General features: G+C 45.3%; 2 protein-coding genes across 5 annotated transcripts in view; both read right to left on the bottom strand.

The window, feature by feature from the left end:
* LOC118574332 (protein FAM156A/FAM156B-like) overlaps nucleotides 1-23775 on the bottom strand; it is a 62644-nt gene extending 38869 nt beyond the window's left edge. For all 4 annotated transcript variants that reach the window (XM_036175192.1, XM_036175193.1, XM_036175194.1 and 1 more), the window contains exon 1: nucleotides 23721-23775. The gene's annotated coding sequence lies outside the window, so the exon portion shown is untranslated. The remainder of the gene's footprint in view (nucleotides 1-23720) is intronic.
* On the bottom strand, nucleotides 501-23774 carry LOC118574331 (protein FAM156A/FAM156B-like). The gene is made up of 2 exons (XM_036175191.1): nucleotides 23721-23774; nucleotides 501-1452 (listed from the first exon to the last, which is right to left on the bottom strand). The coding sequence occupies exon 2, from the start codon at nucleotides 1327-1329 to the stop codon at nucleotides 715-717; it is 615 nt and encodes a 204-aa protein (XP_036031084.1). The 5' UTR covers nucleotides 1330-1452; nucleotides 23721-23774; the 3' UTR covers nucleotides 501-714.
* Nucleotides 23776-23989: the final 214 nt, after the last annotated feature.

Below are 23989 nucleotides of genomic sequence, written 5' to 3'. Positions count from 1 at the left end.
TGCAGTTATGAAATTCCAAGTCAGACTCTGCTATGGAAATAGCTGAATGAACACATGGGTAATTCCGCCAGAGATGAAGGATTTGGTATGGCTAAGGAGGGACTCTTCTCTTGTTCCTTGTAGGTTCAAACCCTGGATATTTTACCCAATACAGTGCATTAGGTTGCTAGCTGCTTTAAGCCTGCGTTCCCGTGCTTCAACTTCTAGAAACTGAACATCAATCTGTCTCTGCTATCCAGAACATGCATCCCATCATATCTGTAAGCCCTTTTCTGGGGCACTCAATAAACTGACATCAAGAAGGCATATAGAAGACATATATATGTCTTATATATACATCACATATACATTTACATATCTACATATACACACAATGTTGGTGCTTTTTAACAGGAAGATGGGGGGCATTGGATTCCACGAAAAATGAGGGAAAACTCTGTGTGGGATCACAAGATGGCAGTTCAGAGATCCCTGGTCCCCAGTTTCTTTTCGTACTGGCTAACACACACCACCATACCCACAAAGGCATGCTTAAAGGCATAAACAGGAAAGTTGAAGCCTTTCCTAGGACAACAAGTGTTGAGACTCATCCAAAGGCAGCTGACTGCCTTGATCTCAGAAGGGTCTGGGCCCCTGAGCTGGCTGTGCTGCACTGTCTGAATCCGTCTTCACCTCCATCCTCTGGGAGCCAACTCCGCAGCCTTCCTCCATCCTCTATTTCAGCATCCTCTGGAACATCCTCATGCTTTCCTGCTGCCTCTCCAGCTGGAGCATCTGCTCTGGCTCCTGCTGCTCCCCATCCCCGTCGGGCAGGGGGCTCAGTCTGTTGGCTCCCAGGCTGAGGGTGAGGCCACTGAGGCCCTGTACCAGCGTCTCCCAGGAGGGAGGGTTGGGAGCCTTGTTCCTGTCTCCAGTCAACCCAGCAATGTTCGGCACGTGGCCCTGGCACTGGAGCTGATTCTGAGCTCTGTCACCTGAGGGAGAGCCTCTGACAACCCTTTCAAGCAGGTAAGGTGCCATGTGATCCCGGTGCCAGCGTCTCGAGTGTCTCAGGAAGACTTTCTTCCTCTGAGGAAAGCCCTGCTTTTCCCAGTATTGCTGCCACAGGGCCTTCTTCTCTCGGGCCTGTTGCTGGAGCAGGCCCTCTGACAGAGGAGCAGAGGCCACTGAGCCAGAGCTGCGGCAGAGGCTCAGGCCACTGAGGCCCATGCTTAGCTTTTCTGAGGAGGAAGGCTGAGAGCCTGCTGAGGACTCCTGGGAGCGTGTCACAGTGGCCATGCGGGAGGGCATGGAAACCGACATTGGATCCCATGTCTGCAGCGGATCCATGGGGCTCTAGTCTGAGCTGGAGGCCACGCTGAGCCCTGGTTCCGGGAGGCAAAGTGAAGGTGGAGGCTTGTGGAATAACTGGGCGATAGTCAGGAGGAATGTGTGCAGCCGGGAAAATGCAGACTGTAACAAGAGGTGAGAAGAGAAGAAAGAAAGCCCATGATTATTCATCTCACTTTGTCTGTCCCTCATCTTCAAAATGGGGCCACCTCCCAGGCTTCTTCCTCGGGTTACAAGAGATGATACATGTCCAGAGAGCTTAGCACAGGGCATGGTACATCAACAGCATTCCTGGATGGCAGCTGGCACTCTTTCTCATGCCTGAAAGCTCATGAGGAAGGGATCATATGGTGAACCACACTGATTCTTGCCTCACTCTCAGCCCCTCTCTCAAAGGCCACTCAACTGCAATGAATGGACAGTGATCGCCATTCTTCATACAGATGTCTACATGAATTCACAGGGCAGATTTTTTTATGGGCTTACAAGGATTTGAACCCTAGTACCTCACCCGTCTCTGATTTTCCCCCTTCTCTGATCATTGGCTTGCCATGCTGTACTAGAATTTGCCTGTGTGAACACTTCCATGACATGCTCTGAGATCATAACCAAATTTCCCTCCTTGTGATGAGAATGATAGAATCTTGGCAAGGGCCTTTCATTCACTCTGAGGTTGCTCTTTCCTGTGTAGCAACATGTGACTTTAGACAAAAGCCTAAAAGTAAACGTTGCCTGCCATTAAGTTTCAGCCATAGATATCCTGATGTAGCTAGCGCTCAGAGCCAACTACTGCTCAGCTACTTGAATATGGTGTTGCCTTTACCTCCTGTTTTCCTACACCTACTCATCAACTGGCCTGTGACAACCATAGCCAAAGTCCGTTCTTGCACTCTGCAATTCCAGGGGTTTTGTCCTTTCACTTGTGCATGCAAACTGCTTCCCCAAAGCATGTCTGACAGCTGAAAACTGTTGTGTTACACACGAGTCTCCTCACCCAAGGGAAAAGCAAGGACGGTGAAAGGCAGGAAGTAAAACCAAAGGGGTATTGGACAATCTGGGTAAAGGTGGCATCAGGAAAAGAGGGCAGAGTCTGCTTAGTTGCTCATAGATGTGGACATGAGAGTCACACCTCTGCCTGCAGATAGCAGCAAGGTGGAGTTGGCCTTACTCTGTCCGAGTGACTGCCTGTTCTGCACACTTGAAAGACTGAGAACCGTGGAGGCTGAGGAAGGCAGCCTTCAGGAAGGTTCCCTATGCTCAGGCATGGGGGATAACTGAAAGAAGACATTCTCTGTATTTGTTCACCTGTGTGTGTGGTGTGTGTGTGTGTGTGTGTGTGTGTGTGTGTGTGTGTGTGTGTGTGTGTTGTGTGTGTGTGTGTGTGTGTATGTGTGTGGTGGTGGTGATGGGGATCAAGTTAAGCTTGCTACTACATGGAAGTGAAGAAACTGCTTCCAGGAAGGAGATACTAAATAATGTCACTTGGCAGCACTGCTAGTCAGCTGCCACTCAATCTTGCAGCCTCCTGAGCATGAGATTCAGGAAATTCAAAGGCAGCCAGGGATGTCAGGAAGGGAAGGGTGCTGGAGAAAGAACGAAAGTGAGGGCGAGACTTTGAAAGAGAAACTAGTCCACATTGTTCATCAAAGTCATCAGAAAATATGCCACTGCTTTTTCACCTCCTCAGGACTTGGTTTTTGCTCTTCTATGCAGCCACTGAGGAAGGTCCCTGGTACAGCTACATGGTCATTGCCCCTTCCACTCCACTTCCCTCTGCTCATCCAACTACGAACGGCAGCCGTGATCACAGCGAACATGGTTAGCTTAATGATACCTGGTGACAGCCCATCTTCAGCACAATGGTTTTCTGGAATATGTCTTCCCCCTTGATGATCAAGATATTCAGAATGCTATGCATACCTTTCTCACCCAACATGTCCGTTCCTGCTTCTTCCCTGGAGGCAATGGTTTCATAGGAAACCAAGTTACTCCTTAAACACCAACTTGTATTTCACCAAGGCACAGATCTCTCCCCGTGCATTAGTTCCCTACTGCATTGCAATCCTCCTTACCAGGCCTATGAGGGCCCATTCTTCAGAAAGATAGCCATTCTACAACTCAACCTGACACATTGTGTGTTTTCAGTGTCTCTCATGTTTCCACTTCCAACAGAGGCAGAGGCAGGCTTAGCTGGGTGGGAATGAGGGATGCAGAGGGCACACAGCTCTCTTTTAGCTTTGCCACAAGAAACTGGAGGAGGGAGACCATTTCTTCGTGTGGGTGCCCATGTGAAAGCTCATCTTTGTGGAGGGCTGCTGACACCTCCATCCCTGCTGTGTGACTAACTCTAGTCCATACTGGAGACCAGGTTTCTGGTGAGGGCACTCACCTTCTTTCTACTGCTCAGTAAGTGATATTCATGGGGGACTTACAGGTGCTCTAGGATCTGAGCTGAGAACCCATATGGATCCTTTTATTCAGGAGGCAAAGTATTTTGGGATGGCAGATATTACACTCAAAAAATAAATATTTAGTTGGCTTTGGTCTTGATACATGTACAAAACTATGATCTATCTCAGGATCAGGTAGCACAGAAACCAAACCAAACAAAGCCATCCCAGGATGCCTTTGCATTGCCAGTTATGGGGGGAGTGGGAATCATCTGGGATAAGGTGGAGGGCTGGTGGGGGTGTGGAACACATTCTGGGTACAAGGACAATGTAGTTGAGGGTTTTGAAGTGGAGAGCAGGGGGTCACAAGATGAGTCTAAAGTGGTAGCCACTCACACAGATCCATGAAGCAAACAATGTGGGATGGGGCAAGGGTTTGGGCACATTACCTTAAAAGCAGTGGCTAGGTTGCTGTGGCTGCTGAGAGCATGCCAGTTCCCTCACTATATCCCTGCACTTCCACTGATATTTTGCACTATTGATCAATTGTGTTCAAAGAAGTATTTCTATAGATGTTCCCAGACATACAGAGAATTCTAGGGATTCAAATGAGAATAATGCCCTTAATTTACTCTTTTAAGAATTCAATGGGCCCTCAATACCTCATGATGGGGTTAGAAGTGATGCCCACAGCGGGGGTGGGAATCTTCCAAGTCCAGCTGAGACTGGCTGATGGGACACTAGTGAAGCTGCAGCTTACTGGACCTAGGTGGAGGGTGGATGAAAGGAAAAGAGCAAGCCTGAGAGCTCTCTACCTATTGGGACAGTAAGACCATGTTTGAAACCGGCAAGCTGGAGATGGTCTCTGCTGGCAAGCTCTGAAACTGGCAAGGTCTCTACCTGTTGGGAGCGGATATTCACGATGTGGCAGAAGAGCAGTTCCAGGCCAGGCAGGCGTATGCATGTGAAGCCTCTTGGCACAGACATAGTGCTCGGGCCAGTGGACAGCACTAGTGAGATGAGATCTCCAAACCTAGGTCTTGAAAATGCCACAATGCAAATGTCAGGTTTGGTGGCCTGGCTAAACTAAGAAGAAAAGGGCAAACGGAAATGAAATACAATGGATGCCATAGCCACACCATCGTTTAAGGACAGCAATGTGGCAGCATAGCCTCACATCAGTCCTGCTGTCCCCCTTATTTCAGGAAACACGTCCTGATGACTGAGTCCCCCTGGTGCTCTTACCTCCAACAGTAGCTACCCTGTCCTGGAAGCTCAGTGCTGGCAGGGCAATCATCAAGTCAGATAAGAGGATTTCGGTGGCCCTGGGGTGTAGGCAGGTGTCCTTCACATGAAAGCAATGGGACTAGGACAACTGCTCCACCACCCACTGTGGCTGCTCCATTCTGAAAGCATTATATGTCCTTATTAACTTACTAAAGTTCTCCGTTCAGAACACAGATTTACACATTCATTTAAATCCTTCATGAATTTATTTATTTATTTTTAATTTCTTACTTCAGGTCTCACTTGTAGTGCAGTTTGGCCTGGAACTCACTATGTGACACAGAATGATCTCAACTTTCTGGCCATCTTCCTCCTTTGCCTCCTCTGGGATTATGGGCATTGGCCACTATGCTTATTGAATATGTGTGGATTTGTCTGTGTCTTCCACACTTACAAACATGCTCTCACATGCAAGCTCCATGTGTGCAATGATTGCCCCTTGTGCTGGGTCTCGTTAGGCAGCCAAGGCCTGTCTCCAACATCTGACGATTTTGCCTCTGCCTCTCAAGATCCTGCATGAGAGACTAGCTGACACCAATCTGCCTATCTCTAAAACTTACCAAGGCATCTAAGTTCTTAAGCTGAAAATGGAGAACATGGCTCTCCCAATGTAGGGAAATAAATCCCCATCGCTCACTACTGGATTCTTGGTTCTCTGCCTAAATTACACATTCCCCGGTGGGAATGGGGGCATTCCGACTGATGGGGAAATGCATGTCCTTACTACACTTGACTTGTGCATTCTTCTTTAAACTCTGATAAAACATTCCAAAAATTGGTCTCCAGTAGTTCCAAACAATGTGATCCCCCGGGTTTTACCCTTGTAGGTTCTCAGCACCAGCCAGTCCCCTCCAGATGACCAGATCCTAGCAAACAGATCAAGCATGTCACTCTCCATCCAGATTGAGAACCTTCACCACTTGCCTCCTATGTGCCATGGTCCATTTGCCAATAGTGGCTCCCCAGGCAGTGTTCCAGATTCAGACCTTGTGGGTGAAATGCCTCTTCAAATTATTGTTTATGTTGTAGGTTGAACTGGACTAATGCCTTTCTGGTTCATCTTCCCTCTGATGAGGCCCAAGAGCCTTGGAGGTCCATATTGTGGAGTTTCAGTCTCTGACTTTGACAGACCTAGATCCATGGACATTGTATAAAATGCCATGTAATCAGTCTGAGGCATTAGGGAAGCACATTGCATAATGAACAAGGGCCTGACCTCAGTATGGTGTAGAGCATACCCAAGGACCACCACAGGATCACTACAGTATCAAGTAAACACAGTGCTGTTAATGACTGGATGCTGCCAATCAAAACTAGACTGTTAGTATTTGAGTGAATGAGGCCACTCTGAATGCTGGGAAATCACCAAGCGTGTGTCAAGTCAACGTCAACAATGAAGGCCCTCAGAACATAAAGGAGACATAACTGACTATGCTAAAGATGAGCAGTAGGAAGTTAACGTCCCAGTCCTGGATCACAGGGATACCACCAGATCAAGCCTTGTAAAAACAGAGTGGCAGTGAAGGTCATGATTGCATCTTTTCTGTCCTATTTGTTGAGTAACTTACCAGCATGTTTGTTGTCCCTGTGTGCTACATTACCTCTTTGCAACTTTCCACTAGTAGGAAAGAAGATGCAGTCTGATCTCATACTTACATTGACTCCTGAGGGATGCCTACATAGGAAATGTCTCCCATAAAACTTATGGACACTTTACTAGGATTCATTTATTCATGTATGTTTACTTTTTTCTGTACATTGTATTGAACCTAGGGCCTGATATATAGTAGGCATAAGCTACCACTGGGCTATGTTTACAGCCTTCTCTTTTGGAATTTTCTTTTGACACAAAGCCTCACAGACCCTACACAGGCTATGCTTGAACTCAGTCTGTAGCTCTGCCTTAGAGCCTGTCATCCTCCTGCCTCAGCCTCCCAGCTAGATGGGATGACAGGCTTCCAGCAGCAGGCTTGTGTTTTCATTTCTATTGGAAGGCAAGTCCTCAGACAACTTTCCTCTTCCATGAGAAGAAATCAACAGTAGTGTTTCTCCCCAGAGGGCCATCAATTATCAGGTCTTCCTCTTTAGCTTCATTTATCCTGTATGTGCTATGTGTTTTGAAATTTGACAACTAATTTTTGCTATAACAAGAAATCTTACATATAAAAATGCAGTGTTTGCAAGTGTGGCAAAGGGCAGTCAATAAGGATTGTAACAATATTAAACTTCTTACATAGGTCAAGAATGTGTGTCATGTTTATGAACCTGGTCCCTATCAAATACTATTAAAAAACACATACACACAGATACAAACACAGACACAGAAAGATAGACAGACAGACAGACAGACAGACAGACACACACACACACACACACACACACACACACACACACACACACACAAAGAGACCCAGAGTGTGAGGTCTACCTGGTGAAGAATGCTTGTTTACCATTCTCTAGTCTTAGTTCATTAAAAAACATTTCTTCTTTGCAGAAATCATCCTGGCCACAATCCCCCAAAATTGATCCCAAGCAGCAAAGTAAGAGATAGCAGTCATTATCAGCTCCAAAATCTGCCTCAATTGGTGGGAACACTAGTGATCTTATTACACAACCCTCACATGATATGGGAAACATAATGATGAAGAGATTGGCACAGGCTTCAGAAAAACCCTCAACAGTTAGGGTTTGATGGAGAGCTCGAAGTGTCCTTTGTGTCAGTCTGTTCTGAGTTGGGTCAAGTAGACAGAAAAGGATTCCCCAGAGGAAATGATCTAATGATCATGTTAATCTGCAGCAGGGACCATGTGTGAGTAAGTAGAAAGGATTGTGATATTATGCAAGTGACTGTCATGTCTCTCGAGTGAAAAATCACAAAGGGAAACCAGTGCCATCTGCCCTTGGCCCAACCGAGGAACTTCACAATAATGGTGGTGATAGGACATCCAGGAAGGAATACATAAGAAACTCCTCTGCTCATTAGGACTTGTCCAGGGGTCACTCAGTGGATACAAACAAGGCCTCCATAAAATTTTTCCCCTCAAATTCCTTCTTGTATAAGTCAAGATATCCCTCTTGTCTGTGGCCATGAATAGACAAGCCCATCCTGACTAGAGATGTTGAACTCCTCCATGTATCTAGTAGTAGTTGTGCATGAAAAACCACCAAGGGGATGTGTACTTCAGGCCCAAATTCTTGATTAGGAGAGGGAGGGAGTAAAGTCAGGGAGAGAGGGGGGAAAAAGAGCAAGAGAGAGAGTGAAGGTCTGAGATGGAGGGAGACAGAGTGTGTGAGAGAGAGGCAGGTGGGGGAGACAGAGAAGCAGAGGGTAGAAGAGAAGAAGAGGGAGAGACTGTTGCTCAGTCTCTGGTCCACTGTATGCATCATGGATGGCATCACTAGGCTTATTAAATACTGTCTAGTTGCACAATGCAATGAGTGGGTATCTCCTGCGGAAGTGTCTAGAATTAACGGGCCTTGCCTAAAACAGCCCAGTTACATTAGAGGAAAGGGAGCTTCTACAACGTTGAAAAGACCCAGTTTTCAACTCTGGTGTTTTCCTTGCAGTTGTGTGCCTTAAGCTGCTCATGGACTCCTGTCACTTTCTTCAGGACCTGATTCCACAGGTGGATGACTTGTGTCAAGTTGCCCTCCCTGCCTGTGACTTCTACAGCTCATCCTACTTCTGCCTCAAGGGGTGTTGGGAGGAACTCACTGGGGTGTAGCCCATACTAGGTTGTTCCTAGAGGCCAGTTAGGTCCTTACTCCCTAAAAACAACCCCTGTATCACCCTTGGCAAAACCTTCTTTCCTTCTTCCAGACACTTGATTCTTCAGTGGAAAAGGATCCCTTCTCTTGCCTTCTGGTTACCTCAAAAATACTTGTATTTTACATGAGGGACATTTGTGGAGGGTGAGGTTACAGCATTCCAATAAAGACTTGGGATCTGTTAGGACATAGGCTGATGATAACCAGTTAAATAACTTGAAAAGACAGTAAGGTGTTGAAACAGGACAAGAGATGAAGCAGGCAGATTTTTCAGGAGTTTGAGTCCACCTGGAGGTACATAGTCATTCCAGTTCCAGCTTGGTCACATGGTCAGAGCCCGACTTTAAAAACAAACACAAATAAACGTTTTAGAAAGATCAAACATGACGGCACAAGCAGTGGATCCTACACACTGGAAGCAGAGGCAGGCTGTCCACCTTCTGTTCCATAACAGCCTGGGTTACATGGAGAGTTTTGGGCTAGCCCAGGTGAAGTGTGAGATGGGAAAAGGAAGAGACAAGAAAGGGAGAGAGGGGGGAGAGAGGGAGAGGGAGTGAGGGAAGGAGGTAGAGATAGGGAGAGAGAGAGAGAGAGAGGAAGAGGGAGAGGGAGAGGGAAAGAGAGAGAGAGAGAGGGAGAGGGAGAGGGAAAGAGAGAGAGGGAGAGGGAGAGGGAGAGGGAAAGAGAGAGAGAGAGAGGGAGAGGGAGAGGGAGAGGGAGAGAGGGAGAGAGAGAGAGAGAGAGAGAGAGAGAGAGAGAGAGAGAGAGAGAGAGAGAGAGAGAGATTGATTTTCTCCTTTCAGGAGGGCAGAGGACCACTTTCTGAATTTTGTAGTCCATCCTCTGGATACATCGACTGGCTGTGAGGGATTGTACTCAGGATGTCAGGCCAGGTTAAAAGCACCTTTATCCCCCAAGAGATCTCACCTGCATGACTGTTACAGCTGCATACTCATGGTGAGCAGCCTGCTGTAGATTTCTCCCTGCAGTATTCTCCTTAGGTGTTCTGGAACTGTGTTGCATGTATGCAGTTTCAGATTTCAGATTCCTTCTCCTCTTTATTATTTGTTTGCTTTACTCATACAGAGAAAATGTTAACCAAGTATCTGTTAACTGTCGCCTGGCAAAAACTCTAGCGTCTTCCCCTAAAGACCTGCTTCTCCAACTTAGGAAACAGGAGCCATTAAAAAATGTCTTTTGCTTTGTCTCCATTGGGGACCCCCTGGCAGTAGGATCACAATCCATCCATTGTGCATAGGGTGGCTTTTTGGAGACCACCCTCTATGGTGGGACAATTTGCACAGCCTTGATGCAGGGGGAAGGTCTTGGACCTGCCTCTACTGAATGTACCAGGTTCTGCTGACTCCTCATGGGGGAGACCTTACCTTCTTATAGGAGAGAATGGGGGTGGGTTGGCGGGGACAAGGCTGGAGGGGCAGGAAAAGAGAAGAGGGGAATCAATGATTGGTATGTGAAATGAATAAAAAATTTCATGAGAAAAAAAACGTCCTTTGCATGGCATGTAGTTCCCAATATATAGAGCTTGGTACCAAACAGACTAAGGCTTTTCTAATTAAATGTTAAAACACATTGTAGCCCTTACAACTATAGGGCAGAAAGCATGATGCATTCTGGTTCCTTGAACACTGACCTGATCATGGAAAAAGTGTAAGCATTAAAGAAGTGAGTCCCTGCACAGGTAGGATTGGTTGCTAGATATGAGTAACCTCAGGGACAGAGTCATCCCTAAGTGGAATGCCTGGTTCTTCTAATGGTGCCTCAGTTCACTCATCACAAGTCACAGTATTTGTGCTGACAGTTATATCACTACTGGGGACTGCCAGAGGGTAAACAGATACTGTTCCACTGGCCCAGCCCGCCCCAAACATCTGTATGAATTTTGGTGATGTGAGATGCCCTCTTCCCCACGAACGAGTTGTAATACCATGGACAATCATCCCACCCAACTTTACAATACCTCTTTAGTCATGAATCATGTCCAGTAGCTTAGACTTTATCACCATTAGACATAATAGATGGAACTGTAAGGAACAATACATAAGCGGTTCACAGGGAGATTTTGCACTTAAGCCACGGCATTGCTATGCACTTCTCTGACAGAATTACAAGTGCTTTGCACAAGGTCTGAAGGGCACACACAGGAGCATTGAAGGAAGAAGGCTTCTCCCTTGGAATACAAAGAGTGCAGTTACTAGACACAGGCTTCACATTTACAACTAACTGCATGGGCTGACATTGGCACCATTATAAGTAGAGACTGATTTTGTAGAACATCTCCCTTCTGAGGCATGGCCCTGTCCTTCATTTCAGAATGACAACAAGTCACATTCTCCCTCCAACCCAATGCTCATTACCGGTTGGGGTTGGCTTGTTTCTTGTTACTGTTTCTTCTTCCAAGTTTTAATGAAAACCACACATTCTTTTCTGGGCCGCTTAGCTTTTCAGAAGGAGTCACATTTTAAAACGACATTTAACACAGAGACCCTAGATGAGTGACTTGGAACCCAACCCGAATTGGACATATAAGTTATTCAGTATCAGGAGAAGTCCTCCTGTTGCTATTTTAACATGAACTGGACAACCAGACTTGACAGAAAACATATCAAACTGTCATGAAGGACCTTTTGAAATCGCCATGGTGGAGCAAAACAGCAAAAGATTACAAATGCCCATTGAACTCTTACTGAAAATACAGACAAAAGCCAAGACTGCTTTATGTGAATGCCATTGCCTTTTATAAACAAGGGAGGAGGACGCCTAGGTGATCATGTCGAAGATTGTCCTCTCTGCTGTAGCTTGTAGAAATGAGCCTCCTTCAAGATCTGGTTAATGTGGGAGTAAGGACCATGGTCTTGGCCCAAAGCATAGTCCTCTTGGGAGAACTCGGGGACATTGGGGTTAAGTTCAGCATGGTCCTGGTTTAAGCTGCTCTCTGGTACACCTTCTCTGTTGGGGTTATTGATGCTGCTGTGGATCCTTTCATTATCACAGCTTGACGACTGGAAGGAGAAAGACAGAAGGAGGATGGCTATTATGATACTGTTCATCATTTCCTGTTCAGCTTGAAGAATACTGGCATCACACTCTACAACAGGCTTCACAGTTCACCATTTGTATTCAGATAAGGGTCATTGTGATCACCTCCTCCCCCTTTGAGAGTATTAAGATTAAAGACAAGCAGTCCATGTGTGTCTGTCTACACAAGTGTGTGGTCCTGTATCTAAGGTGTTGTTACTCACGGTCCATGCATGTGAGGCAAGTACTCTACCATTGAGTTATATCCCTAGTCTACAGAATTCTAAAATAAGTCCTTTTGGCGGGAGAGGGGATCTAACAAAATATCACCAATATGACAAAGTGAAGTTATTTCCATGAATGACATTATTAAGAGCAAACACTATAAAGTCCAATCACTTGGGTAGCTCATTCCTTTCTCACAGCAGCACTATTGCTCAAGCTGGTGTTAATCATTCCCATTTGACAGACCAGGAAAGAGAAGTCCCACAGGCCCAAAGGCCAGTCTCTGAGAATGTCAGGGAGAGGGTTCAAACACAGGCTTTCTCACTGCAAATCCCTCCACATATCCTCTGGCCCTGTTTGTACTGTGCATTCCAATTACCTGCACCAGGGTAGTATGCTGCCATCCTCGGGGAGAAAGCAGCCATCAATGCTGCAGACTGTGATAGGGATTTGGATGAAACAACTAAGATGCAATGCAGATCCACATTCCAATGTGGCAAAGAACTGATGAGGAAAGCTCCATTAACATATACATGCACAGGTACACACACATGACAGGATCTTTCCAGGCCTGTCCCCAGAGTGGACATAATTGTTCTCCCTAAAGCAATTCAAGGCTCCACTCATACCTCGAAATGCCTTTGGTAGTTTGAAATGACAGCTGTATGCCAACACTCAGCATGTCTAATGACTGACACCCCTTGGTCTCCTGTTTGTGGTTGAGTGTGCTTTCTATACTGTGTGTTTGCTCTTACTATTGTTTTTCCTGGATATAACTTTACTGTGTCATATTGGTGATATTTTGTTAGATCCCCTCTCCCGCCAAAAGGACTTATTTTAGAATTCTGTAGACTAGGGATATAACTCAATGGTAGAGTACTTGCCTCACATGCATGGACCGTGAGTAACAACACCTTAGATACAGGACCACACACTTGTGTAGACAGACACTCATGGACTGCTTGTCTTTAATCTTAATACTCTCAAAGGGGGAGGAGGTGATCACAATGACCCTTATCTGAATACAAATGGTGAACAATATTGCTATTGTAAGTTGGGTTTTTTTTTGTTGTGTGTTTTGGTTTTTGGCTTTTGTTTTTTCGTTTGTTCTGTGTTTTTTTCTTTGTTTCTTTTGTTTTGTTTTTTTCTAGACAGGGTTTCTTTGTGTAGCTTTGGATCCTATCCTGGAACTCGGTTTGTAAACCAGGCTGGCTTCAAACTTAGAGATCCGCCTGCCTCTGCCTCCTGAGTGCTGGGATTGAAGGCGTTAGCCACGACTGCCCCAGCGGTATTGTATGACTTATAAGACCATTTTTCATGTTCATAGCTGTAAGAAGGACAGAAACCAAGATGTGTCGTCATTCTCAGGTCATATGGGTCTCCTCATCTCACTACATCTCCCACAGGTATCCAACAGCAAGAAATATGCAATGAGATTCATACATTCAAAGACTGTCCCTGAGAGACACAGAAGGCAAAAGAATCTGTGTGTAACTGTCAAATAGCTTTCCATGGGTTTAAGGGCTATGCTTGTGAAAGTGGTGTCAGGGGAACCCAGACAAACTGTACCCCTCAAAGACTTCCAGTGTAAAAATCCAAATGTAGAAATTATATGGTATGTTTTGCTTATAAATATTCAAAAGCCAAGTAACCTATCACATTGAATAAAATCACCCAGTACACACTCTGCTTTCCCTTAGGTAGATTTCCTTTCTTGGTTGTTTGGTGTGGGTTCTTTATTCTTTCTTTTTCTTTATTTCTTTCCACTTTTTAACTTTTTTTTTCCTTCTGGACTATACTCTGAACAATATGGCAAGTAGGGGAATATTCAGAAACGAGAGCATATTTGGTTTACAATCTTGTGTCATGAAGGTTATTGTATCCTATTCATAGGGGATATAGTACATTAAGGGTCTGAGGATATGGTGACATGGGTAGACAGCTCGCCTAGCACACAGGAAGTACTGGGTTGAAGACCAGTTTAGATCATCAGGTGCTGAGAAGCACTGGTGTGGAATCCGGTGGAGTTTGGAGGATCAGAATATGTCAAAGTTATGACAATCTTTAGCAAAATAGTCATGTAGAGGTGTACTTGAGCCACCTGAGATCCTGCCTGTGAGAACTTACAGAAAAATCCACAGCCCTGAATGGAATTCTTCAGAGCCATTGAGAAGAAAACAATTGATGACCAGCCTCTCATTTCTAGTTGACATAAAATTTCTACCTCAGTCGTGTACAGGCATAATTATTACAATAATGGTCATTGATTGGGTTTACAACTTTAGTGTCTCTGATATTGACAACCAGAAATGACTAAACAAGTAACTGCCAGGGCATGTTAGCACATACCTGATATACCACCACTTGGGAGGCAGAGGCAGGAGGATCAGGAAGCCAGTCTGGATTACATGGTGAGTTCCAGGCCAGCCCTAGCTGTGTATTGAGAATCTGCCGAAACAGAGAGCCAGACAGGTAGATAGGCAGGCAGACAAGAAAAAAGAATGAACAGAAAGAAGTCTGAAATAAATTTAATTAATCAAAATGATATTACTTCAATTACCTAAATGGAGTCTTCTGGCCCATTTCTGGTAACAAGGAAGGTGCAGTTTTGTTTCTGCTGATATAGAATGATGTTCCTGATTTCTTATGGGATGCCTATTTACCAAGACTTGTGAAAATTTTGAAGGGTAGTTAAGAAATGTCAACACTTAAAAATTGGTCAGAAACACACAAATGTTGTCTTAGTTACTTTCTATTGTTGTGAAGACACCATGACTAAAGTGGCTTACAGAAGAGCTACTGGAGACCTACAGTTTCAGAGTTAAGAATCTGTGACCACCATGGAGAGTGCATGGCAGCAGGGAGGCAGGCATGGGCAGGAACAGGTGCTAAGAACTTATCACTTGACACACAACCATGAGACAGAGAGAGACAGACAGAGAGAGAGACAGAGACGGAGAGAGAGACAGAGAGACAGAGACAGAGAGAGCGAGCAAACTAGGAATGGCATGGCATGGCATGGGGGTTTGAAACCTCCCATTCCACTCTCATAGTGACACACCTCCTCCAACAAGGTCACACCTCCTAATCCTTCCCAAACAGATGTAGCTACTGAGGATCAAGCACTTAAATATATGAGCCTATTGGGGCCATTCTTACTCAAACCAGCACACACTTACACAGCAAGAGACGGGAAACCATTATTTCTATTTTATGATATCTTTACTTTCCACCTCATCTATAGCAAGAGGCTTCTAGACAAAGATTCACTTTGTAAGTAACTGAGGCACAGAATACTACCACAATGCCAATGAAAATCTATGTGAGACTCAATTCCTCCCGACTTCAAACAAGAGATTAGAGAAATGAAGTGTAGTGCTGGAGAAGAGACCTTGGGAGGAGAGCTCAGTGTGCTCCATTGTGGCGAAGACAGACTAACCCCCTACTCCCCAGTAGTGATTTCTCCATCCACAGTGGCTATTCATCTAATCAACAGTCCTCCCACTTACAAAGCCTGGACTGTGTAACATTCCTGCTGTGAGAATGACCTTGAGCAGGAATCATTGTTTTAAAGAAATATTTGCGAATCCGGACCAACTATGAATTGGTTTACTGCTTGATCGGCTTGCACTTTTGACAGCCCAAACTGCTCTTCAGATCAATACTATTTTCACCTTTCTCCACCTCAGTTTCAGAGGTGAGTTCTTGTCCCAGACAAAAGATCTGATGCTTCAAGACTGTCCAAAATTTTATGGACACATGGATGATTCTTAGCATGTCCCGACTGGTCCTAGAAATGTCTCTTAAGAATGTCCACTCTAGTAGGAAACCCAGCCCTTTAGGAAAAAAAAAAGAATACTTACTGGCTGGGTGGTAGTGGCACATGCCTTTAATCCCAGCACTTGGAGAGTAAGGAAGTTGGATTTCTGTGAGTTCAAGGCAAGCCTGGTCTACAGACTGAGTTTCAGGACAACCAGGCCTACACAGAAAAACCATGCCTTGAAAACAAACAAACAAACAAAAAAGATTGATTGATTTATGTGTTCTTGAGTATATGCTGTGTGTACCATGAGTCCTTAGGTGCCTGTGCAGGTCAGAACAGGGGGATGCATGCTCTCCAACTGGAGTTACAGGTGGATGGAAATCTCTCAGTAGGGATGTTCATGTTCTCTGAAAGAGAGGCTACTCTTCCCAACTGCACAGCCATCTCTTCAGCCACACAAAGCCCACTCTTGCTCATCTGCACTCTCAACATAATTTAGCACTTGTTTTGGGCACATCCTTGCAGGTCCACACACTCTATAAAATAAAAGCATATTAAGAAGAATCTGGGGAAGAACATCTCACCATTTAAAAATCCCAGGTGTGCTAAACAATGATGTAGCCCAGGTGTATGTACATGGGCAAGTTTATACTTTGTTCAAGGCCTTAATAAAGTCCTCATATTTGCCTCAGAGCCAAAGAAGCTGTGTGGCCAGCAGAGAACAGGTACAGTTCTATTTGAGGACTTCTTTTCTCAGTAGGCTCAGAGCAATACTCACTTGGGCTGCACTTGTGAGAGAATGCCTGGGTAGGCATATGCCCCTGCGATGCCCAATCTACCCAAACATTGTGTATTTACTAATGGAGCAGGAATCTCATCCTGTCCCCAGTGGACCTGACCTAGATGCCTCCTCTCTGAGGAGTAGCTACTGTGGCTGACTACCTTTCTTGAGCACAGCTCTGATGCCTGTGAACCACAAAGACCAGCATGTAAGATAACCCTAAGGGTGCGATAGCGGCACCAACATCAATGCTAACTAACCTACAGACCCTTAACCAGCCCTAATAAGCCCTGATCAATAGGAGGGAATTCATACCTCGTACAGGAAACCTAGCCAACTACCCAGGGTAGATGTAGTAATGGAATCTGGAGAATCAGTAACTGCCTTTTTCCCAAGACAGCACATTCCCTAACTACATTCCAAATATTTAGCTTATACCCACAGAGAAGTGTGGTCTCCATGCATTCTCATGGAAACTTGCTTTTAAACAGGCAGAACCATTAAAGAAAAGCCTAACTAATGAAGTTGCAGATTGTGGAGCCCTGTCACAATAGATAAAACAAAAGTAGTAGAAGATGGGGCAGAAAGATTGTTAGATCCAGAGGACCAGGGAGTGTATAGTGAGACTGTCTTCTTGGAAAGACAGAAACTGCACCTGTAAAGTCTTACCACACAAGGGCCTAAGCATCAACTGAAGAGCAACCATGACAGACATGCCAAAGTGGACAGGAAATGCCCGAGTCACCCAATGCTACAAAAACAAAACAAACCAAAACAAACAAAAATCAAACATACAGTCAACTAAGGGGATACTGAGAGAAAACAGCACACCATCTGGTTATCCAATACCAAATGCACAGTCCAGAAGACATGCAAAAAAGATTACACAGACTCAATAGGTTGTATTTTTCAGTCGCTCTGTGTGTGTGTGTTTGTGTGTGTGTGCGAGAGAGAGAGAGAGTGTAATCACATTAAAGAAAATGAGGGCAAAATTTTGACAGTGAGCAAGAAGGAGACGTATATGGAAGGGTTTCAAGGGATAAAGGGAAGGAGGAGATGATGTAATTGTATTATGATCTTAAAGAATAAAATAAATGATGAAAAGAAAGAATGAAAGGCACCTGCACCAGCCAGTGTAGCACAGTCAGAATATCAACAGGCAGAACAAGAGCCCAAGAATGTGAGGGAGATTTTGGGAGGCAGACACATGATGATAAGATGAGGGTTTGTGGCCCCTAGGGAATTTCTCCAGCCATAGAAAGCACAAGAGCCGTCATGGCAAGAACATGTGGAGGCCTGGGGTACCATGCTGAGAACTCCATTGAGCCGAACAGACTGATGCTCTAGTGGCTGGATGGGAAAGGAGGACAAGGAACACAGAGGCCACCCACACAGTTTTGCCAAGCATCCCCAAACAGGCTGTGCTCCTCTTGATGATGTTGGCAGAAACACAAAGGAACATCAGTGATACCCAGAGAGTGGAGGAGGAAAGAGTCCCTGAGAGCTCTGTACATACACACAAGAACATCCCAGCCACTGCAGAGGACACCTGGCAGGATAAACATACATTCCCGGGGTTGAGTTAGCAGGCTCCCCAGGTTGAGTTCTCCAGTGTACGCTGTGGCCAAGGAAGGGGCAGCTGCAGAAAGTCGGGTGCAGTGAGCATCTTAGAAAAGGAACTGCCAGATAGACGGTGTCTGGAATGCAGAGAGCAGCTTAGAACACAGGAGAGAAGGAAGACAGCACCTGGCAGAAGGATGGCAGGTCTCCAGGCTTCACAGGAGGTGGAAGAGACCTTCAATTGGCTCATGATACAAATGCTGGGGATATGGAAACGGAAGCCATAAGGAACAAAGTTATCATGGAATAGCATCACAAACACTGAATGGGAATTCATGTGTATTCGTGATGTAGAACTGGATAATGCTTCCTAAAGTGAAAAGAAAGTGAATCCAAGATCTTTCTACATTCAACCCCAGCTTTCTATCATACTCCATTCCTATATACCTGAGAGGCATTCATTTCTGAACGCCAACAGTGTAACAAAAATCATCCTTAAACGCGCTGTAACCCGAAATTACATGCTGTTTTTTATTAACTGAAACTGACAAGCCCAACCATGCCCAATGAAGTCTTTAGACTAAGAACACCCAAAGGCTCCTCACATTTGCACTAGAGGCCCACCTTCTCTGATCCCTCCAGAATGATACACACTCTCATGAGTCAGAAGACTGTTGAATCATTACTACTTTGTTCATGAGCAAGAGAATGAAGGACACTCTTGTCCAAAGTTCTGTGTGCAGGTAGCAGGACTAATCCTGGTTTTCTGAAGTCCAGGAAGTAAAATTGGCCAGACCGTGAGTTCTAAGCTGTGTTTCAACTGAAAAATTCAACCTGTGATATAAGTTATTTTGCCTCATGTGTATGAAAGAAGGGAATGGATTTCAAAAAACAAACAAAAGATGACTAGGAATGCTTCACCTGCAGAAAACACGTGGACATGTTTATCTTCAATCCACAACTCAGCTTCTAAAGTGAACTTGCACCTGAGTGGGTTTGCCTTACTTGGGCAAGCTCCATGGACAAGGGTTCTTAAAATGTCTACAACCTATTAGGCCATCTTTGGGCAAGCTCCCCCACCCCGTGCACACCCATCCAATGAATCTGTCTCCCAAGAATATCATTTCAGGGGTACCCTCTTTGCTTAGACTTTGACAACACAACTAATGAAATCTCTTTGGCTCAACAAGATACTCAGAGCCCTCTAATGTTGTCTTCCAGATCATATAAAGAAAGGGAGAACGAGGAATAACAGACCATGATAAATGAAGACCACATGAGAACAGGAATAGGCAGAGTGCTCGAGAGGTCCCCAGAAATCCACAATGAAATATCCTCTGTAGTCTGCTGGCAGTGGTTGAGGGAGGGTCTGATCTGACCTAGTCTGGTGATCAGATGACTAAACATCCTAGCAGTCGTCTTGGAACTCTCATCCAATAAGTGATGGAAGTGGATGCAGAGATCCTCAGCCAGGCCACAGGTGGAGCTCCAGGTGTTCAACTGTGGAGAAGGAGGAGGGACTGCAAGAGTGTGAATTGTTGAATCCAAGATTGCAAAAAGCACAGGGACAAATAGTCAAATGAATGGAAGCACATGAATTATGAACCAACGGCTCTGGAGCCCCCAGCTGGATCAGGCCCTCTGGATATGTAAGACAATTGAATAGCTTGATCTGTTTTGGAGGCATCCAGGCTGTGGGACTGGGACCTGTCCTTAGTGCATGAGCTGGCTGTTTGGAACCTTGGGCTTACACAGGGACACATGCTCAGCCTGGAAGGAGGGGACAGGACCTGCCTGTACTGAATCCACCAGGTTTAAATGAGTCCCCAGGGGTGTCTTGGTCCTGGAGGACATGGGAATGGAGGGGAGGGGCTGGGGGAAAAGTGGGGGTGGGGGAGGGAGGAGGGAGGACAGGGGAACCCATGGCTGATGTATAAAATTAAAACACATAATTAAAAAAAAGAAATCAAGAGAGATGGAAATGGCCCCCTACTCAGTTCATTTCTGGTGCAGTGATAAAACACCCAGACCCATAGCAACTCAGGGTTGAAAGTTTTCCTTTGTCTTGCAGATCCAGGTTCTCATCCCTGACTTCAAGAAAGTGAAAGCAGGAACTTAAGAGCAGCTTCTCACCTCCAGTTAAGAGCAGAGAGAGAAAGCACAGGGATCCTTACTTGCTTGATCGTTCGCTTATAGCTGGCTTTGCTTTTCTCTACACATTCTGGATGCCTTCTCCAGGGAGTGGCAGCACCTGCAATGGGTTGGCTATTTCTACATTCACCAACAATCAAGACATACCCGCCACACATACCCCAAACTGACTGAAATAATTATTCGTTAAGAATATTTGCAAGTCTTTATTAAAAAAAAAAGAATATTTGAAAGTCAACGAACAAGACTGGAAAAAATTACACTGAGTAATGTCACCCAATCCCCAAAAGGACAAACCCCACATCTTCTCGCTCCTATGTGGGTCCAGGTTTCGAATGTTTTTTTTGTGTGCTTATCCTGGAGTCCATTTTGAACCCAAGAATCTACAAACAGGCCATTGGGTTGGGGGAAATCTGATTGAAGAGATGGGAAATAACAGAATACTGGTAAAATGAAAGGAGAGAGCGGAAATCCTGGTGTCTGAAGGATTCTAACAGTTTCTGGAGTGATGGGAATGGGCAAAGGAGGGGTTAGGTAAGGGCTAACTCTTGTGAAATATGCAGAGAGAAGCCACATGAGAACCCATGGCTTTAGACCCCAAGTAAAATATATGTAACAAGAGGAGGTGGTGGAAGGCATGTGATATGAAAGACTGTGAGGGAAATACTGGGGGTTAAAGTTTAAGTGAGAATAGGGGAAAAGGAGTAGAGAAAAGAAGGCAGGATGTGGACATGCTAAGGATGTATGAAGAAGCTTTATGGAAATACACTAGATGGTAAATGAGGTCATACATGCTATTTTTTAATGATATGTTTATCCTATATGCGTTGGTGTTTTGCTCGCATGTATGTCTGTGAAGGTGTCAGATCACCTGGAACTTGAGTTACAGACAGGTTATGCCATGGGGTTCTGGGAACTGAACCCAGATCTCCTGGAAGAGCAGACAATACTCCTCATGACTGAGCCATCTCTCCAGCCCCCATACACGCTATTCTGAACAAGGATACTCCATGTGGGTGAACAATGTAATTCCCAGAAGCAATAGGTCATTAAGTATAATCTCAGCATGGCACATAAATTACCTCCCTATTGTGAGGCCAGCCTCAGAGGTGAACAAATGCTAATGGTCATAGTACCCAGAAGGTATACACGCTGGTTGTTGTGAGGGCAAAGACATACGTGATCTTACCCATTGCTGGACCCTGCACGGTATAATACTGCCTTGCCAGGCATGATGAGTCCTCTGGTGGCATAGTTGCAGTTCTCTGCCTGGAGCTAACTAATTCTTCTCCTGATTAGATCTGAGGCCTGCTCCACATGAATGAGTGTATACCTGGCACTGTAAACATAGTCAAAACCTGTTATTGGTGAGCCCACGGTTCCTTCAAAGAGCTGGGGGGGGGGGGACGACTTGTAGTTGTTCTGCTAAATGGCTGTGTTGTTAAACTGCCTCCTGAATATTTAGTTTGCATGCAAAGGTCTGCACTGCCCTCAACACTGCTTTGAGAAGCTTCTAGTTGCAATGAGTAGCAGTCCATGTAGAAACACATAAGTGTCAAAGTGCTGACACTAAGCAACTGTGAGTGCTCAGCCACAGATGTGACATCCACACCCACGTGCCCCTGCCATTAGGCTCAGGGAATATTGTAGATGAGGAGGCAGAAGGAATGTAAGAACCAGATTACAGGGAGGAATGCTGGGAAACACTGTCCCCTGGTTATGGTACGGCTGTTGCACATGTGAATCCATGGTAGTTGTGGTTACCTGCACAAGACCTGAACATGATGAAGCTAGGTTAATCTCCTGGGAGGTGCTGTTGTGGCTGTCCCTCTAACTAAGGAGCTATTGCCCACTGATGGCTGCTGGAGAAGGAAGAGCCGCTTCCCTCTGGGTAGATGGCCCTGGGAAGAGGGACCTGGGACTCAGTGGATGACCCCAAGTCTCTGGGCACTTCAGAAGCACCAGCTGGACAGAGTAGGTTAAACAGGTACCTGCATACACACTGAAAAGGAGGCTCTGAGGTTTAGAACGATATTGGTTGAGGGAGTCCAGGGGAGAGCTGCAGGCAGAAATTGTAGGAGAAGGTGATCTCGAAATAGCATGTCCATGCACGAAATTTTGAAGAATACAGAAGAGTATTAAAAAGAAATTCTCCTCTCAGGTGGTTCCATGTCCTGTGAGGCTGGCAGTTAAACTAACCAGCATGGACCACAAACTGCTAACACCAGAGAGATATATAGGAGGCTACCAACATTCCAGCAGACAGCCTAACTCACACAGCCTAAAACAGTGGTGTCACAAAGAGCTGTACCCCCAGCCGTTGGGGAAAATCAAGGATGCACAGAATTCTAACCAGATTAGGAGTGAGGTCCTTAATGTATTTTTCCCATTTGTCTTACTGCTGTTTTCCTTGGAACTTGAGCATTAGTTCCCATGTGATCAATAGCAGAGTAAAGGTCTGGGATCTGTACTAGTGACTCACATGTTGTCCTTGCATTGTCCATTATTGTTTTACTCAGCCATCAGGAAAGCACTGTGAAGCCATTGTTCTTTATCAGGAAGAAAGACATGAACTTTGGTCTGATGTTTTCACTACTGTATCTCATACATAACTTTGTTCCAGGAGGCAGATTTATATGCAGATGTGTAAGGATGCTAACCTTGGAAACAAAGGCTGGTATTCATATTTAGGTCATTATATGCAACAGAAAAGTCAGTTTGTCAAGACACTCCTTGCTTGACTCAGGTAGGTCTGGGTACATTTTATCCAAAACCTACCTGTTTGTGTCCCAAGGAAGACCCATGTTCATAGGCCTTGTATTTCTTGTTCGAGAAAGGAAAATTGAGCCATACTTACTCATTACCTAATGAGACTTGTCCAGAAAACCTTTACAATGCCCCCTCCTCACTAAGTTATGCTTCCATTCAAACCATGCGGCATAACCCCTTTCTGGCTGTTAAAGTGAAGACTGTTGAAGTTGAAATGCCAGCTCTTCAGCACAAGCATCACTAAAGCTTTCCCAAATCCCTTCACACAACCCCACTTGGCTCTTAGGTTTTTCAGGGAGAAAGCAAGAAGAGCACTGTAGTTAGTAGCATGCCTCTCTGTTCTTGCAGTTTATTTCTGTCCTAACCATAGAAGGGGGTTTTATTCTCCCTCCCTATTTGAAAGGTGGAGGAATTTCTGAAACCCCATTCCTCCTGGTTGGGCTTGGGAAAGCCTCTCTGTCAGCCCTGTCTCTGCTTGATGCACAGTAAAACAATGCTTATGTCAATGCTTAAAATCCTGCTCTGCCTCAAAGCCTTGCAGCCTAGGAGAAGACTTTCACGAGGGCATCTGGGAGGGTTCTATTGCCTCGTGGAGATGGAAATGAACACCACAGAGCGGGCAATGGGTCAATTGGAGAAGCTGTGTGGCCATAGTTCCTACCTCTATAGCACGCGGGTCCTGAAAGACCTGGTCCTTCTTATTCCTCTTTGAATGATGGGCAAGGTGGGTGTCTTCCTCTTTGTCACCTCTTCTCCTTTTCCTGTAAAGAGTTTTCAAAAGGAGAGGAACATCTGTCATCGTTCTGCAACTGATCTTTCTGGTGCTTAACTTTCAGCCCCATGCCCATACCCAAATCTGCAGCCTTGACTGGGGATGTACCAGTCAGAGCTGCTATGATGGATTCAGATTCTGTAGGCAGTTGGCACTAG

This window comes from Onychomys torridus, chromosome X, assembly GCF_903995425.1.
Source record: "Onychomys torridus chromosome X, mOncTor1.1, whole genome shotgun sequence".
In the NCBI taxonomy this organism is placed as follows: domain Eukaryota; kingdom Metazoa; phylum Chordata; class Mammalia; order Rodentia; family Cricetidae; genus Onychomys; species Onychomys torridus.
The sequence above is the reverse complement of the archived record's forward strand: the minus strand, read 5'-3'. Positions and strand labels throughout refer to the sequence as shown.

What these genes read in the sequence shown, in the direction of transcription:
- LOC118574331 (XM_036175191.1), bottom strand. Translation starts at nt 1,329, where the DNA reads ATGGATCCGCTGCAGACATGGGATCCAATGTCGGTTTCCATGCCCTCC.